This window comes from Corvus moneduloides, chromosome 16, assembly GCF_009650955.1.
Source record: "Corvus moneduloides isolate bCorMon1 chromosome 16, bCorMon1.pri, whole genome shotgun sequence".
Classification (NCBI taxonomy): Eukaryota; Metazoa; Chordata; class Aves; order Passeriformes; family Corvidae; genus Corvus; species Corvus moneduloides.
The window spans coordinates 9,484,648-9,502,650 of NC_045491.1; the positions used below are offsets into that span (position 1 = coordinate 9,484,648).

Consider the following 18,003-nt stretch of genomic DNA (forward strand, 5'->3'; position numbering starts at 1 on the left):
TGTTGGATGGGGAATGGCAGCTGGTGTTTCACCAGTGCCAGCACGTGAGCTGGTCTGACAGAGCTTCGCTCCCCTCGGCTGGTGTGAGGCAGAGCGGCTGAGCTGCACCTGCAGGAGCAGCAGGGTGGGAGTACAGGGCACACACAGCTGTACTCACATGTCTCTTGTCAGGGTCTGTGCCATGCTGGCCCTGCAGACAGGCAATCAGCCTCTTCTGGGCCAGGTGGCACACGGACCTCACGGTGTCCAGACGCCTCTCGATCTGATCGGCCCCGGGGGGGGAGAGGGGAGGAAGAGAAAACAACACAAAAACCAGAAGTTATTTCCCTGGCCTCAGCAGAAAACCTTCCCCCTGTACCACACTTTGCTCTGGGTTGCAGATTTCTCAAATTCTCCAGCTTACAAGAAGTGCAGCTGCTTAGTAGAAGTGCCTGACAACAAAAATGCTTGAGAGGAGATTGAAATTGGTTTTTTCCTCAGTGGCACAGAAACTCAGTCAGAGCTCACAGCACTGGAAAGTGGGAAAGGGAAAAAATATTGCCCTGCTTGGCATCTCAGCAAAAGGGAATTAGGGTGACGCCTGCCATCTGAGATGAATGGCACATGCAGGGATCTAAGACACTAATTTAGGGAGAAAAGTGTGGGAAAACTCGTAATTTTCAATGTGACCTTGTAAAGCAGGTGCTGAAGACACATCTGACAGCTCCTTCCCACTGTATGAAGCTGTACTCCAAGCTCCTCCTGCATGTCCTTCCCTGGCTGTTAAACACAAGGACAAAGCTCCCACGTGCTGAGCAAAACAGTATTTTCAGGGAGAGACTACTGGTATTCAAATGGGATATGGAATTAAAAAATAGGAGTCAAAGCACAAACAAGAGTTCTGTTTATCACCCTCTAATTCAAACATGGCTTAATACACAGCCTGTGAACAGGACAAATATATACACGATAAACTGTTCTTTTAAGGGATTTTAAGTAAGGAATTTGGACTATTTTATTTCAAAGAACACCAAAAGCAAACAAAGTGATGAGCAGTGGGACAGAACTGCTCATGGCACTGAGCTCTCCGTGCACAGCACCCAAAGAATGCTGTTTATCTGCATTTTGATGACTCACCAAGAATAACAGGAGGCCCTTTGGAATGGATTCTATTTAAAAAGCAAGGGGAAGAAAAAAAGTAGATTTCATCTGTAGAAATAATCTGAACATATTCCAGTTTTTGATACAGCTCTAAAATCACTTTTATTATATTTGCAGGAGGGCAAAATGAACCCAAGTTGAAGTGCTCAAAAAACTCAGTAAAAATCTAGTAGGGTAGAACAAGGTGCAGAGAAACTGCCCAGGGATTTCTCTGAGAGCACAAGGCTCTGCCTTTTATTAACAGAGCATGGAGCAACAAATTCGAAATTAGGTCCAGGTGGAAAAAGTCCATACGGACATAAATGAACAAGCAGGTATTGTTTGTGGTCCATTGTTGCATCTGAGATCATTCACTTCTCTTGTGTTATCTTCAAAATGAAATCCTGGAATTGTTTGGGTTGGAAGGGAGCTTAAATCTCATCCAGTGCCTCCCCCTGCCATAGGCAGGGACACCTTCCACTGTCCCAGGTTGCTCCAAGCCCTGTCCAGCCTGGCCTTGGACACTTCCAGGGATCCAGGGGCAGCCACAGCTTCTCTGGGCACCCTGTGCCAGGGCCTTCCCACCCTCACAAGGAGGAAACATCATCAATGCATTCTAAGCCACCCTCTTGTTACAAAGGAATTCATTTTTGCAAGGTCAGGTAGTTAAAACTTCTGAAAGACTGAGCACAGGGTTTTCCCACACCTGGAACACGGTGACATCCTGGACCTGAGCCACCTCTCAGACCCCAGCAGACCCCAAAGGCCAGGGCAGCCCTGGATGGTGGCTCACATTCCTTGGAAAGGCTCTGGAGCACACACACTCCCTACAGCCTCTTTCCAGGCACCCTGCATTGCAGACTCCGAGGGCAGATGACTGATAGGAGGAACATGACCCCAAAACTTCACAGTCATACCCTCTCCTCTCTGATCTGCCTTCTGAGATGTCAAAGATGTCAAGAAAACCACAAAGGACACTAATCTCCTTCAAGCCACCTCTGAACTGACAATGTGACCCACAGGCCACGATGTCTGTCCCCTCAGGGCATCCCCAGAGTACAGAACATCACACAATTGCTTTATTATCTGCCACAAGGCCGTGCCAGAAAGCAGGGCTATTGTAAAGGCCTTTTCAGTACTGAATTATAGCCCTTGTCTTCAGATGAAACACATTGAACTGACACTTGAAATGGAGCACAACCCTTCAGAAAACAGAACAAAAAAAAGCTGTAACAATCCTGTGGCAAAGCTTGAGCTAAATATAAAAAAGCCCAACTGTGAACCATGTTTGTGAAGTGAGCAGCACCACGTTTCCAAGCTCTTGGGTTAGATAAGAGCCTCCTGCCCCTGCACAAGCCCCCAAGAGCAAACAAACAAGTGAGTAAATTCTTCCACTTGGGTGTAGCCAGGCTGCTCGGGGCCTGGGAAAGCCTTGCTTGCAAAATTTTTTTGGCAACAAGCAGCAGAGCTTTTGGCTTTCACTTCTTGTTACTATTCTGCAGCGAAGCAATAAACCAGATGGGCCCTCACAGGCTACCAAGGTGTTTAACATCCTTTGTGTCACTGAGCTGCACATCTCCTCAGAAATTAAGAACAGAACTGTCAGACTAGGAAGGTATTTTTACTTTAAATAAAGCAATCCCCTGAAAACGGGGTGAAATGTTTCAGGTCTGCTCATCTCACCATTACACTGGCACAGGGTGCCCAGGGAAGCTGTGGCTGCCTCATCCCTGCAAATGTCCAAGGCCAGGTTGGCTGGGGCTTGGAGAAACCTGTGATAGTGGAAGGTGTCCCTGCCCATGGCAGGGGGTGGAACTGGATGGGCTTTAAGGTCCCCTCCAACCCAAACCAGTCTGGAAGTCCATAATTCAATGTATTTGTGTTGAATTCATATTGGAAGGCTGACACACTCCCTCAGCTGCCACTTGAACCTGAGCAGCTGGAGAGCTCTGAACCAGAAGCACTTCCATCATCTGCTTGACTTCCCTGTTCTATCTACAGGTCCTGACCTCTAGCAGGGCTGAGATGCTTTGTAATTAATCAGATAGAACCACCACACTTGAGGTCCCAGGAGCAGCCAGCCTGACTTCCCTCACCAATTTGTGTTCTTTTTATAAACCTTTCATAAAGGAACAAGAGGAAGACAGCTATGTAGGACAAGTATGCAGGCAAATTTGCTCCATGGAATCAGTCACCCTTGTTAATGTGACAGTTGCAGTTTAAATTCCACCATGAAAGTCATGTCTGATGAGATGATAAATTTGCACAAAGATGACAAGTCTGCAAACAAATCCATGTCAGCGTGACAAGCCTGAGAACAAATACCACAGCTAAACAAGAAGCATTTGTACACTTACTCAGAGCAGTAACAGACTTTAAGAAAAAAATTGCCATTCTTTATTAGTGAGCAGCTGGAATGATTTTTAAGCCACTTCTCTTAAGGCCCAGTTGACCTGTTCAGGAGAAAGCAGTGAGGACAGAAACCAGCTGTGCCCAGCCAGGGTTTCTTCATCCTCCTCAGACAGACTGGCAAATCATCAGCACCAATGGCTCGTGGGCTTATCAGGCCTGTTCATCTCATTAAAAGCAAAAATGGTTCCTCCTTCACTGTACCAAGCCACATGATAGGACTCAAACAGAAGTAACTGAGCTTTTCTACTGAGAATGTATCCCTGTTTTTTTATGTGCTGAAAAGTCAAAGACATCCAGGGTCCCATCCCTGACACTTGCAGTATTTTTTCCCCACATTAAGTACTCCACAAACCTCAAAAGGCTCACATGTCACAACAAAACATTAAAAAACCCCCATATTAAGCATGATACAATACCTGCAACAGGTCTTCACTGAGCACCTCTGTTCTCTCAGCCCTAAGGGAGGAAAAAAGACCATTGTCAGACAATTGGCATGTTCAAGGTCAAAGATTGCCTCAACAATTCCAACAAAACCTGCTCAGTTCCAAGTTGTAATCCCTTTACTGCCACTGCTGCAAACACCACCATGTTCACCATGTCACAGGCAGCCCTGGCTCCCAGCACATGGAGCTTAGGACACCCTGACATCCCTGGAATGCCCAGCCCACAGCACAAATCCATTGCACCAAGCTCAAAATGCTATTTCCAAGTGCACATGGAATAATCCAAAGCAAATTGGAATCAATGCACCTGAGTGTAAAGGAATATAAAACCATGGGAAGAACAGGAGAGTCACCGTCATCTCTTTGTACTGGAGCACTGCAGAGCTTTATCCATCAGAAGCAGTGGGAATGGCAGCCTAAAGCTTCCTTTAACCCCACCCGTGCACAACCTTCACCAGAAACCTCCCATCACCTCATCCTGCTGAACTCCATAACACTAAATCAGAGGATTTGGTACTTGAAAAGTTCATCAGAAGTTAATGGTATTCCCAGGAAAGTCTGCCTGACTACTCCACACACTTCCAGACAAAATACCTGTTACAGACATACTCCTGGTCTTTACACACACACTTCCACACCTTTTGCTGTCCCAGTTTACATAAACTTTAAATTGTTTAATGTTGACACAGGTTTATTTGTTGTTGGCTCATTGACTCTAACAGTGCTTGATCCTCCCTTTGCCAGGCCGATAAAATAAATTCAGTTCACCCTACTCTGCTGCTCACCGTTTACTACACATCTACACCACGGAGCACTTGGAGGGACTCCAGGACACTCTTTTCCTGTTCAGAGAATTTCCCCTGCTGCTGCCAGAGTCCCTCAGCTACTCCAGACTTCATCAGATCCTGCAATCTGTCAAATAACCCACTGCAAACCTGGGCATGCACAGAAAGCTCATGTTCCTGATCAGGCCTCAGTGGCTGAACGTGCTAAAAGCCTCCAAGGACAAGATTCCTGCAGCTTTGGGTTGGTGTTTTTAAGGCATTTATTTGACTTCAATTTCACAGCACATTATCTGCTTGAACTAGTTGTGAACCATAAGGTGTTTAATAATTAAATGCCAGAATAAAGTAAAAGCTCAAAACCTCTGCCAGACTCAGACAAAAGCAGCTGAAATACTCTGACAGCACTGGAATATTTATTTGTTGAGGAAAACACAGACAAGATTGATAAACTTTTCTCCCACCCAAACAGAAATATTTTGTCTGATGGAAATTACACCCTGTTAGAGAGCAATTATTTATACTTATTACTACATATATATATATACACACATATATATATATGCTAGCCCTGCAAAACCCACTCTGCTTTAGCCACAACATTAATTCAAACCTCCTCAAATATCAGAACAGAGCTTCCATACAACTTGAGTAATACAAAGTTTGATTTCTCCTTCCCTTCCTTTCTCCTAGGATATCCTATCCAGTGGAGTAAAAAGCAGCCATGGTTTAGTACTGTGCTAGCAGAAGTTTGTTCCAGTTTAAGTGTGGTTACCCACATACTATGGATCACTGTGTGAAGTGCAAAATAATTTTACTTATTTTTCTTAAGCTCTCTTCATACACTGAGCTGGTTTCTCCGGGATCTAAAGCCCCAGCTGGATCTCCTCCACGTGGGATGCTCTCCCCAGCCCTGGGGAGACACCCCAGCAGGAGCGTGGCCAGGCCAGGCAGATTCAGAACAGTCCCTGGTGATGATGTCAGGTTCGGAAGTGCAGTGAGGGAAGACCTCACCCTTCCTGCAGGCCCACATTCCACCTTTAATAAGGAAGCCAAGAAAGAGCCACTAAATAATGTTGTTTTTCAGTGATCACAGCCATGAAAGAGAAAACACAACCCTGTGATAGCAGCACAGCCCATCTCCTCTCTGCACAGGGAAAAGCAGCAAACCATCAAAGGGACCTGGCTCCTTCAGAATTAACCTGTCTCCCTCAGAATTAACCTCTGTCTCCCTTGGAATTACAGGTATGACCAGTTTGAAGTTTATATCCAACTACAGCTTCGAGGGATGCTAATTCCTTCTGCCAGCTAATTAGAGAAGCAGCAAACTTGTAAAAAATAACAGATTTTCTTTTTCACTGCTGAACTTCTGTCCTCAGCCCTTGTTAGGGCTTATTTGCACCTTATTTAATTGAACTAATGAAGAATTCCTTTTGGAATCAAGAACTGGAAGCCTGAGCTGCAGAGTATTCCCAAGGGCTTTCCCAAGCCCAGCAGAGCTGGTCACCAGCCGCCAGACTGGAGCTTCCTTCCCCCATGGGACACCCTGAGCACAGCCCAGCACAAGCTGAGCCTCTGAAGGCCAGACGGCAGCAGCCAGGGCTGTTTACATTCCCAGAGCTAAACTCCACTCAGTCCAAGCAGTTAAATCTGGGTTGCAAAACGAGGTCTCTCCAAGCCATTACTAATGGGGAAAGCACACCCTGCCCAGCCCCTCCTGGGGCCCTCACCACAGGATGGTCCTGCAGGAGCTGTCCCTGTGCCTTGGGAGGGCAGGATCCACAGGGAAACAGGGACCTGCCTGGCCCAGAGCCTCCCCACACCTCTGGTGACAGAGGTGGCAATCCCAGAGGTGGTGCTGGCAGATGGGACAGAGCAGGGCACGAGCAGCAGCCCAGGAATGTTGGATTGTGCACAGACGGCTGGCACCCCACCCACCACAGCAACAGTACAGGGGCCTTCAGCTGCCCAAATCCAAAATATCTGCCAGCCTGGCAGTGCTCCACTGGAGCAGAACAGAGCTGCTCCCCTGGGAAAGAAGTTTCTGAGAACTGAAGCTTCTCTGCTATACCACCAGAACCCTGACATGAATCAACTGGTACTGAGGTCTTAAATCAGCAGTGCATTTTAAAAGACTGATTGTAAAAACAGAACTGAACAATCATTTGCTATGGCTACAATAATCCTCTTAAGGAAAAAAGGGGATAAAGCTACTGAATTCTATGAAAGCAGTACTTTCACACAGTTAGCACAACGTGCTGCCCACTGTGCAGAGCTTCGTGTGCTGCTCCTCATATCTGCACTGCCCCTCTCCTGCATGGATACAAGCCCTGGTTCAGCTGGGATATAATAACTGGAATAATTTGACAGAAATAGTTGCTCTTCAGCCAAATCAGCTCCCCCAGTTCAGCCTTTGGACAAACAGCCTCCTTGACACAGCTCCAGGGTGGGAACAGACAGAAGCAAAGGGCAGGGCAGGCTCCGAGCACAGCTCATCTGGCAGGTTCAGCCAAAACCCTGAACAGAGCCAGCCTTGCCCTCCGTGATCTCAGGACACAGAGAAACTGTCATTTTTAACAAAACTGTTGTTTCTTCAAGCAAATTTTCTTTTCAAGACAGCAAATACAGTACTTAGCATGAAACAGGATATGGAACAGAAATGCTGGTGCCATTTCCTACTTGGGGATGGCATGGCCTTAATTCACTCCAAGCAAAAACCCAATTGGTTTTACAGGGAAAGACTGTATTTTTATTCTAGACATGTTAACACAATACTTTAGCTTGCTGTGACATTTTAAAAACGCATTCCATGTGCCCCCAACTGAACTGCTCTCAGAGTGTTTTATGGTATAATTCCTTTTAATTCCTTTTACTTTACCCCTTCTTTCTGACTTAGCCTGAAGCCCAACCCCGGGGCTCTGCTGCAGCTCAGAGCATGGCTCAGCCCGAGCAGGGTGGGCAGAACAGCACCCACCCCACAGGTTAAAAACTGATCCCCTCACTTGGTCATTTTGCAGCTCCTTCATACTTCCAGGCCAGAAGTCTTCTCTGTACATCTGGAAACAGCAGATGGGAATTCCTGAGATAAAAGTGTTTATCTTCCATTGGGAAAGAATTTACATTTACACATATAAAACGAAGAGGGTCTATTAAATCTGCCACAGTGAATTTAAAATAAATAAAGCTTCATCTAAACAGTATCTGAGATCTCCCTGGTCCTGCCCATCACTGGGGCATCAGTCCTGAAGCAGGGCTGATCTCCAAGGCAGGTCAAAGCTACAGAATCACTGCAAGAGATTTTTTCAATGGCCTGCAGAGACAGGCCAAGGGAGAATGGCTTCCCACTGACAGAGGGCAGGAATAGATGGGATATTGGGAAGGAATTTTTCCCTGTGAGGCTGGGCAGGCCCTGGCACAGGGTGCCCAGAGAAGCTGGGGCTGCCCCATCCCTGGAAGTGTCCAAGGCCAGCCCTTGTCCAGTGAACAGCCCTTGGAGCAATCTGGGATAGTAGAAGGTGTCCCTGCCCATGGCAGGGGGTGGGACTGGCTGGACTTTAAGATCCCTTCCAACCCAAACCATTTCATGACTCTTTGAAATCCACACTCCTGAAAGGCTGACCAGGAAGGAACGAGAGCAAACCTGACACAAGAGCTATAAAAACTTGGCCATTCCCAGCAGAACAAGTGACTCAGTTGAAATGTCACTGTGGAACAAACCCCTGACTCACCCAGCGCTGGGCGGGGGCCCTGGCAGAGGTGATGCCATGGGAGGGCAGTGACAAATCCACAACCCTGGAAAGGTCTCAGTGGAAGCAAGGAGACATCCTCCCCAATCTGGAGACAGAAGTAAAGCCAGCCTTCCCTGCTGGATGGTTTTTCCTCAAACAAAGGCTTGTTTGTTACCAGGAGTAACCAGCTCAGCTCACTGGTGAGGTAACACTGAGCACCTTGGCGGGCTGGCAGCACATCCTGCCTGCTTTCCACATACAATAGGCAGCACTTGCTGCCAGGAAAAATGAAAGAATCAGCAGCTCTGTACCAAAACAAGGAATCCAGAACGAGATGACAATTTCCCTTCGAAAAGATTTGCTCTTCTAACACTCGCCGAGACAAACTTCACAGAAAATACAACTCCAAGGTGTTTCAGGACCACAAACTCACTCCTCCCTGTTTGACCTTAGACTAATTTTTGAAAGGAAACCAGCACGACCCAAGAGAAACATCAGTATTCTGAAGTGGGTTTCAAATGTTCAAAATTAACTCAGAGAACACTGTCAGGTGATAGTCACCACTCATTTTCAGTATTAGTATTTAGGGAACACCACACACAACCAGCCTTTTACTGGACTTTTAGTCTAGTCCAGTACAACTTTTAGTTTGCCTCCTATCCTCATTTTCACCCAAATTAACAATGTAAGCTTTTGTACAAGTATTAAAATTGATTTAATTGTAAACTGGTGACCACAGATGTTTCAGTGACTCAAATCCCACCAAAGGCTGCTGTTTTGGAACTCACCCACCAGCTGCAACTCCTGTGCTTCCAGTCCTTTAGAAGAGCTTTAAATTGGTGCATCACCTCCAAAATATTTCAGTAATCCAAACACCTCAGAGCTGCACAACTACAGTTCTGGCCTCAATGAGTGGATAAAGACAGTGGATAAAGCAGGGCTGCTGCTTTGCCCTCCTTCTTCATTATCTCCACTGAGTTCCCCCATCAAACTGCGCTTGGTCACTCACTCTCAAAGCTCAGCTTTGATTTTCCACCGCAGCCATGGATGTGGGAGCAGGGAGCTGCCTGCTCTAATGAGAGGCAGAGCAGGCTTCAGGGAGATAATAATCTTGGAAGGAGAGCAGAGTGCTCCTGTGCAGAGCAGGGAAACCCATGACAGACTCTTCACAGGACGGGACTGAAATTCCTGCGTTGGTGAAATGGATCCAAGGCTGGTCTCCGGAGCAAGGCAGTAAATTTAGCTCTGGAGAACAACCACAGCTCAAGCCAAATCCTATTTTCAGGCCACTCTCAGAGGGACAGGCACTGCAGCAAGGACCTGCACAGCTCCTCCTTGTAAAACACACACTGAGTGGTTTTCATATTAGACCTTGAGAATTCCACCAAATATGGTGCAGTTCAAGAAAAGCACTGTTGGCTTTAGTCTAGCAAAGCTAGGTAAATCATTTTGAGCCACAGTACTGCAAATTTGAGATGAATTTAAGCTGAACTTTCTACAGGCAAAATTACAATAGTGGTCTAAAAGTAGAAGCCCATTTAGAGCAGTTTTGATTGAGGGAGGAAGCGATGTTTCAGTGAGCAGCCTGATGAGTCCAACAGCTTGTGAACTTCTGGGTACAAATAAAAATTTACAATTCAGTGCTTCCAATTAACTACTATCCCAGCAAATCAGATACTGACTGCTGACCTGCTATTTTATACCAGGGACCAAGTCACAGCTATTAAAGCTCTCCCCCATATTCTTTTTGACTTTGAAAAACCACAGGCCTCTGTCAGGCAAATAACAATGTGACTTCTTTTAAAAGAAGCGCATTTGATTTGTGAAACTATTAATAGTGTCTGAAGGAAAAGACAAGTGCTGCTGCAGGGGATTAACATTCTAACTGCTAACATCCAGGCAAGGTGAAATCCAGCAGCGGTCTCATGTTTTGCTCCCCAAAGAAAAAAGTCCTACGACAAGCTGTTATAAATTAGTGACCAAAGAACCCCAAAGAACCCGAGACAAACTTTAAAAAGTTTCTGGTGTAGCTTATCAAATCATAATGTATTTCCTATGCTTTGCTTTTTCCCCCTTAAGTACTTCAATCTACATTTCTCATGCTACACTTTACAATAGAACTTGAGCTTTCCAAACATGTCAGTTTATTAACATAATTTATTTTTAAAAAGTACACAAACACCCTCCCCACCATGTCTTGGTAACTGCTTTTAATATTTAACTGCCAGGTATTTATTTACATTTAAAAGTTTATTCTCATACAAGGTCTTTACCTCCCTCCCAAGCAACAACCTCTTACTTATGCAGTATCCTTTATCTAAGATTAGCTGGGTACAGTTCTGCTACAAGACACAGTCCAGCAGAAAGCAACCTAAATTATTCCTGAATTGTTACTCCTGAATGTCAGGCGTAATTTTACAACCCCTGTGTGCCAACAGAACAGTAGGTGCTGCCAGAACAGGGATTCCTGTGTTTTGTGCCCTGGCAGTGCTCGGGCCACAGCAGCAGCTCCAGGTGAAATTTAACCTGGGCACCAGGAGAAAGAAAGGATCCTGCAGCACCTCAGGACCAGCACCTGGCCAGGGCTGCTCACCCAGCTGCTCACCTTGGCCGCTCTCCACAGCCAGGGCTGCTCACCTGGGCCCTCCAGGGCACCCAGCTCTGTGCCAGCTCCAGTCACCTCCATGCCAAACCCACGGCACGGAGCAAACGCTTGACTCCCCCTCACTCAATTCCCTACAACCTCTCTCCTTCCAGAGGCCCTGCCTGAAACACATCCCCTTCCCAAATGTAGGTCTTCACAGCCCTCCCTGCATCACCAGCAGCTCAGACTGGAATCATACCCAATAAAAGAAACTGGCTCCCAGTTGCCTTGGTCCTCTCCTTGGCCACCCCACGGGCTGGGGAGGAGGCACCAGCACAGGCTGGATAGGGACAGGGAAATCTGTCCCTTTCAGCAACGACAGCTACTTAAGATCAGCTTAAACTGATCATGAAACTGCACCCTGGGGCCAACATTTCATTCCCACAAGGTGACATCAGCTGGCAGAGCTGCTGACAGAAGTGGCTGTGTCCTCCCTCCTCCCACTCCATCTCCCTGGCCCTGCAGGAACATCCCCACTGTCAGCAGCTCCAAGGACTGGCCTGGCTCAACACCCACCTGGCTGGGAGAAAAGGCATTTTCCAGTCAGAGACCAGAGGTGCGAGCACAAAGGACTGGGAACAAACAGAAGGGCAGCTCAAGAATCAGGGCTGGCAGAACTCCGGGCACTGCTGCGCAGCCTGAAGCAGCTGAACGTCTGAGCAGAGCCGAGGCAGCAGCTGAGAGCTCTGGATAACAGGAGGGCTCAGGGATTCCCTACATGTGGCTTTGGCAGCTTTCAGATTTAAGAGAGTGCAGTCCCCTTGCCAAACTACCTGCTGACATGGAAACTCCTCCACATGTGAAAAGGGAATAAAAAAACCTACCAAAACACTCTCCAGCATCTCCTGAACTTCCAAACTGGTCCTCGATTTCCACTCTAGCCACAAGACAGGTGGATTACCATGATCTCAAGACATTTTTAAGCTTTATGATTTCTTTTCCCAGAAGTCTTGCACTATCAATTGCTGGAAAAGGACTCCAAGAAGCAGCACTGCCTTTTCCACAGACGAACTTTTTACAGGACAGACATGTCTGAATAGGAAAAATATGCACTACAGGAATGAACAAAATACACTGAACTGCTGAAAAAACCCTGGGCGTTTTTTGCATACTTGGTTGCTTTTTTTCAACTTTGATAAGACAAGGGGGATGGCTTCACACAGACAGCGAGTAGGTTTAGATTAGATATTAAAAAGTAAGTTCTTCCCTGTGAAGGGGGTGAGGCCCTGGCACAGGTTGCCCAGAGAAGCTGTGGCTGCCCCATCCTGGAAGTGTCCAAGGCCAGGTTGGGTGGGACAACCTGGGACAGTGGAAGGTATCCTGTCCCATGGCAGGGGGTGGTTCCAACCCAGACCATTCCAGGATCCAGTGATTTCAGCCTTGCATAAGGGTCAAAAAACTCCAGTCCTGAAACATTCATTTCACCAAAGGTAATGCTGCTCTTTTTTAATGTATTGCCCACCCTGATCTATTTTAAGTTTGGGGATTCACAAAACTGGCAAGAGAAAGCCTTGGAGAAGGAACCAAACTGAATCAACACAAGAAGCAAAACAAGGAAATGCAGAAAAGGCAGAACAATGAAGCAGGAATAGAAAGTCAGGCTGCAAAAAGGGGCTAGAAGCTTCCAAATAACAGTAAAAAGGCTATAAGGGAATTCGGCGAGCTGAAGTTATATAAAATCAGCTGGTGACAAACCAGGGATTATTCCCTATGCCCACGATTTCACAACGGAGCCTTTGCGCTGATTTCCTGAGCGTGGCCATGATTAACAATTAATGGCTCAGCCCTTGATTATGTTTCAGCAAGAGGAGGCGAGGCTGCGGCAGCGCCCGGCATCCCTACTGTGAGCAGACCCGGCCCAGCCCCGGGATCCCGGCGCTGGACACAGCTCCTGTTTTCCTGTTGCTTGGACACAGCACACACAGAGCACATGAGTGTGTCCAACAAGCAGAGCTGGGCCATTCCACCCTGCCACGAGGCTCCTCTGCTCTTCCAGCACGAAACTGAAAGTTAACTCAATCCCTGCATTTCTGAGAAGGAAACAGGAGCCTCGCACTAATCAAGGTTATGATCCCGCACTTAAACACACGCCTGGACCTGCTGTTACAAAAACCAGGATACTTTAGCCTGCTGTTCTGTTCCTACAAAAATAGCAGCTCAGAACACTTAATCTGCGTGTGAAATCGCTTTGCAGCAGGGCAGACAAGCTGAACGCTCAACCCAAACAGAAGCTGCAAGCTCAGCTCACACATGATTTCTCTGTGTGAGAATATCAGTTTTTTAGCTTCATTTCCTACAGAAAATAGAATTTTTAGTCTGGGGATTGATGTTTCCTAACAATTGCTTGATATTTATATGTGAAGAGTCTGCATTTGAATAATTGTGTACTTTCCACAGCCATATCTCAGCTGTGACTTTTCCAACTGCCTGCAGGACAATTTATCTTCTAAAAACCGGCCCATCTTTGAAATTAATTTTCCTGTCACTGGCTAAAGTAGCTTTCTTAGCTTTGAACCACGGAGGATGTATGTTACCTGTGTGTACAACAGCATTAACAGCTCTCAACAGTGGACCTACCTTGTCTGTGCCAATTCAGCTGTAAAAGCTACCACTTATCCTTCATTAATTTTAAATTTCACTTCTGGAAGCACCACTGGGATCTTGAGAAAACAGTGAGATTATGTATACAAAAATTTCAGTGCAGCAATCTGGAGCACAGGACAACTTGCAAGACAGAAGGAAAAACTCCTCCTCAGTTGACCCTTCTGATCCAAAGGCCATTTGGCCATTCTGCATCTCGATGTGTGCACCCTGCTGGCTCTTTGATTCACTCCCCTGCAGTCACTCCAGGATGTCCCTGTCACTCTGCAGTGCAATTAACTCCAACAGACAACAATCCCTATCCAGGAAAAAAGGCTCCACCTCAGCAAGAGGAGCACTTGTGACCTCACCCAGCTGGCCTGGGTTTGAGGAGCCCTTTCCTGGTGAGAAGCAGCACCGGCCAAAGAGAAGTTGCACAAGTATCCTGACTGTCCAATGGATCAGCCATGGAATAGTAACTACAAACTCCAGGGTTCTAAGGCTATTTGGTTCCTAAGGAATAAATTTTAATCAAAACCACAGAATCCTGGAATGGTTTGGGTTGGAAGAGATAGAGGATCAAATTTAGCCTTCAAGACTGGTACCTACAACAGCCAAACAGCCTGAAAAATGAGGAATCTAGAACAGTAATCTGTTAAAATCACTTGATATGTCACCACCAACTGCTGTGAAGGCACTTGGTTCTGAATTACCAAAATCAGACTTCCTCACCCAGTTTAACTGGTGTTTAATCAAACTACCATAAATTTCAGATCAGAGCTGTGCAACTGCTGCCTTAGACAAGGCCCAATACCATGGGCTGGAGGTTCTCCCTAAAATGCCAAAAAAACGGAGCTACTTCATTTAAGTTACAATTATTTTCTTTCCAGGAACTGTGCAGAATATTAGAAAACATTTCTAACACACAAAGACACTTTTCATTTAACCCCATCCTAAAAAGATCCTGTTATTTGGCATTTTATCATTGCTAGTACAACGACCTCTAACAAGCAGCTCTAGCCCCAGATCCATTATCATAACCTAAAAATACCATGCAAGTGTCTAAGAAATACATTTGCTTTCATCATTACACTTTCCAAGTGTATCCCATTACAGCATCAGGCTGAAACAGACTCTTACATCACTTCTGGCTACTTTAGAAGATCAAATCATTACTATTTCGAGATTTTGACTCTGGGCATAACCTGATATTAAAATTATTCACTCTGAAGAACCCCTATCAGATCAAGTCAGAATCAAGGAATCATCCATGCCCAGAGATTGGGATTACTTTGTTTATATGAACAAATATCAGGACGAAAAAACACACCTCCTGTGCCTTCAGCTGAGCTGCTGCCACTAAGGAACGTTCAGGTGTATTTTTACCTCCCTATTCTGCTGTTATGTCAGATACTAAAACCTCCACCCTGGATGCACCTAACCCCTATGGACAATATCCTTTCCTACTGCTCCAGCTCCCTGTGCTTCCCTAAGTGCTTCCCCCTGGAAGTGGCGCAGCTCCGGCTGGGAATGGTGACTCAGGCTCCGGTTACGTGCTGTGACCCGAGCATGGTGTGCCAGCTTTGGCACTACCCTTCCAGCTCACCTGCACCTCAAACCCTTCTGAAACCACCTGAGAATCACCTGCACCGAAAGAGGATTCTTTATTCTTCATTTTAAGGCACTGTAAGACCAGGCTTTCTTGAGACAGAGGCTCCCTTTATCCTCACACAGCCCTGACCCCTAGCAGAATAGGGAGCCCAAGCTGATCCAGTCAGAGCAGATCCCACAGTGTCTGTCTGGATTGTGAATGTTTTATCAGTCCTCTCATCTGTTTCATCAAGCAGCAGCTTGAACAGAGCCAAAGGAGAAGAGGACACGCATGCAAGAAGGCAATTAATACTACCCAAATCTTCCCGTTTGGAATCTTTTCGTTTCTTTTTCTGCAACAAAAATCTCAAGTATTTTACCCACTGCCCACTCGGCACCTGACACACAAGTTGGACACAAAGTTATATAGTTACTTTTTTCTTTTGACCAACAGGCTTTAGCTGGTTCCTACTGGAGTTCACAACATTTATTATTCAAGTCAACAAAATTTAGTTTGTTGTTTAGTTTCCTCTGGGAAAGAGAAGCTTTGGGGTGACCTAATTGTGGCCTTCCAGTACCTGAAGGAGCTGACAAGAAAGATGAGGAGAGACTGTTCACAAGGGCCTGGAGCGACAGGCCAAGGGGGAATGGCTTCCCCCCGCCAGAAGGCAGGTTAGATGGGATACTGGGGAGACCTGGTTCTGTCAGATGCCACCACGCAGAAGCCACCCCTGGCTCAGAGCTGGGAGGACACACGTGGGAAATGCCACCCACGGGATCCCTGGGCCTCACGCCCTGCCCACGTCACCGCTTCTGGACGTGGGCAAGGCAGAGGCAGCCCAGGCAAGGCATTCCCTGGTTTCATGTGGTCTGGAAGCAGATCACAAGCAATGAGGCTTTTAAACTGAGGGCTGAGCAACTATTTACTCATTGATTTAAAACCTGGTGCTGCCCTTGTAAGGGCACAAGAAAGAGAGTTTCTTAAAAACACACAACTTAATTTCTTAAGTGTGTAATCTTCAGGATTCTTAATGACCTGGACTTTAAACATGAGATCATCTTGGCCCGTGAGAATTAAGAGATCCTGATAAACTCACTGCTTTACAACACCTAAAGGAAACACCAAAAACTAGGCCAGAATAACACTGTTTTCTTTCCTCTTCACAGCCAGAGCCTCTGGTCCCACCAGGGGTTCCAGCACAGCAATCCAGCAGCTCACCAGAGCAGCAGTTCAGCCTCACAGGTCTCCCCAGCTCCCAAGCTCTCCAACGAGACAGAACAGTGGAAGAAACTCACTACAGAGTCCTCATCTTCAGTAAATTCAGGTGATTTTTCCTTTGGCTTCAGCAATCTACTTTGAAGGGGACATTAATCAATAGGATTAACAGACACACAAAATTCAATCTAGACCACAGCTTGGACCCGATTTATAACCATCAATTTCTGGAATTATTTCTATAATCTGTGGTTTATGACTGTGATAATACAGTCCCAAACCCCCCACACCTGTGCCAAGTCTCGCCACAAGCAGCAGCCCCAAACTGAACACATAATAGCTGCCTGTTTTTCTATAATTGGAAGTTTGTCCTGTTCGAAGATCCAACTCCCAAGCTGCACAAAGCATTACATTGTGTCAGAGGTCCCCAAAGGGTGCAGGAAACAGATAAATGCACTGATACCGAGAGACTTTGTTGACCCTGCTGGGGCTGAGCAAGTGGCTGCCAGGGTAACTGAGCTCTTTACTTGCTCCCAGCCCACATGGAAACTCCACTTTGCCAAGTTTTGTGCCTGTGCAGAGCTCCCAGGACCCTGGAAGCAGCCAGATAAGGAATATTTTGCAGCTGTGTGTGCCAGCTCCCTTCAGCCTGTTGTAGCTCCTGCCAACGCTCTCTGTCCAACAGCCCACTCCCCAGATGGTTATCCAACAACAGTGATCCCCAGGCTGTCATTCCCCACTGCTTTGGCTTTCACACACACTTTGTTCCCACCAGTGCCTGACCTGAAGCCCCAAACCCTGCCCCTGCTCAGGAACATGCATCCCCCTAATTAAATCCACCCAGACTCCTTTAAACCCGTCATTGGATTCAGCTGCCATCCAGAAAGATCTAATTTCCTAATTAGAGACCTGGAACTTCATTTGGAGGATAAACAGGAAATGCTTGAGATAACGATTATAAACACTGAAATGAGATTTTTCTTTTCATGAGCAACTCTGATGGAGACAATACCAACCTGCAAAACTCCCCGTAAATATGAAATATTTCAATGCTGTTTACCACTTTTCCAAATATCTCTGCCAAACACAACAAGCAGTGCAAATAAATAACACTTAGAAGATTTAACTCCTATTAAAGGATGTTGGATGAGCCAGAGATTTTCAAGTACTAGGGTCATATTCAATTTTTTTCCCCTACACAAGAACCAGAAAAACATTAAAGAAGAAATTATTTGAGATTAAATGGCATTTTAGGATTAATGTTACATTGATGGAAGCATCAAGAAAGATGGATGCACTCTTGTTTTACCACCCTGGACACCTGAAAAAGTGAGTTCCAAAGTACTATCAACACAACATGAAGCAGAAAAACCTTCCTTAAGTAATAATATACAGAACAATTCTGGGGAAGACAAGAATCAATTAATAAAGCTTTAGCAGAGAAAAAAAAAGGAATAATTCAGACTATCCACATTTTCCATGAAGTATT

The 18,003-nt window shown here is 46.1% G+C and overlaps 1 protein-coding gene across 1 annotated transcript in view; it reads right to left on the reverse strand.

Annotated features, from left to right (window-relative positions):
- Positions 1-18,003, reverse strand: part of ARHGAP17 (Rho GTPase activating protein 17) — a 40,671-nt gene that overhangs the window by 18,294 nt on the left and 4,374 nt on the right. Inside the window, 2 exon segments of the mRNA XM_032125751.1 lie at positions 158-262; positions 3,948-3,987. Of these exon segments, the coding sequence (XP_031981642.1) occupies positions 158-262; positions 3,948-3,987 (145 nt within the window).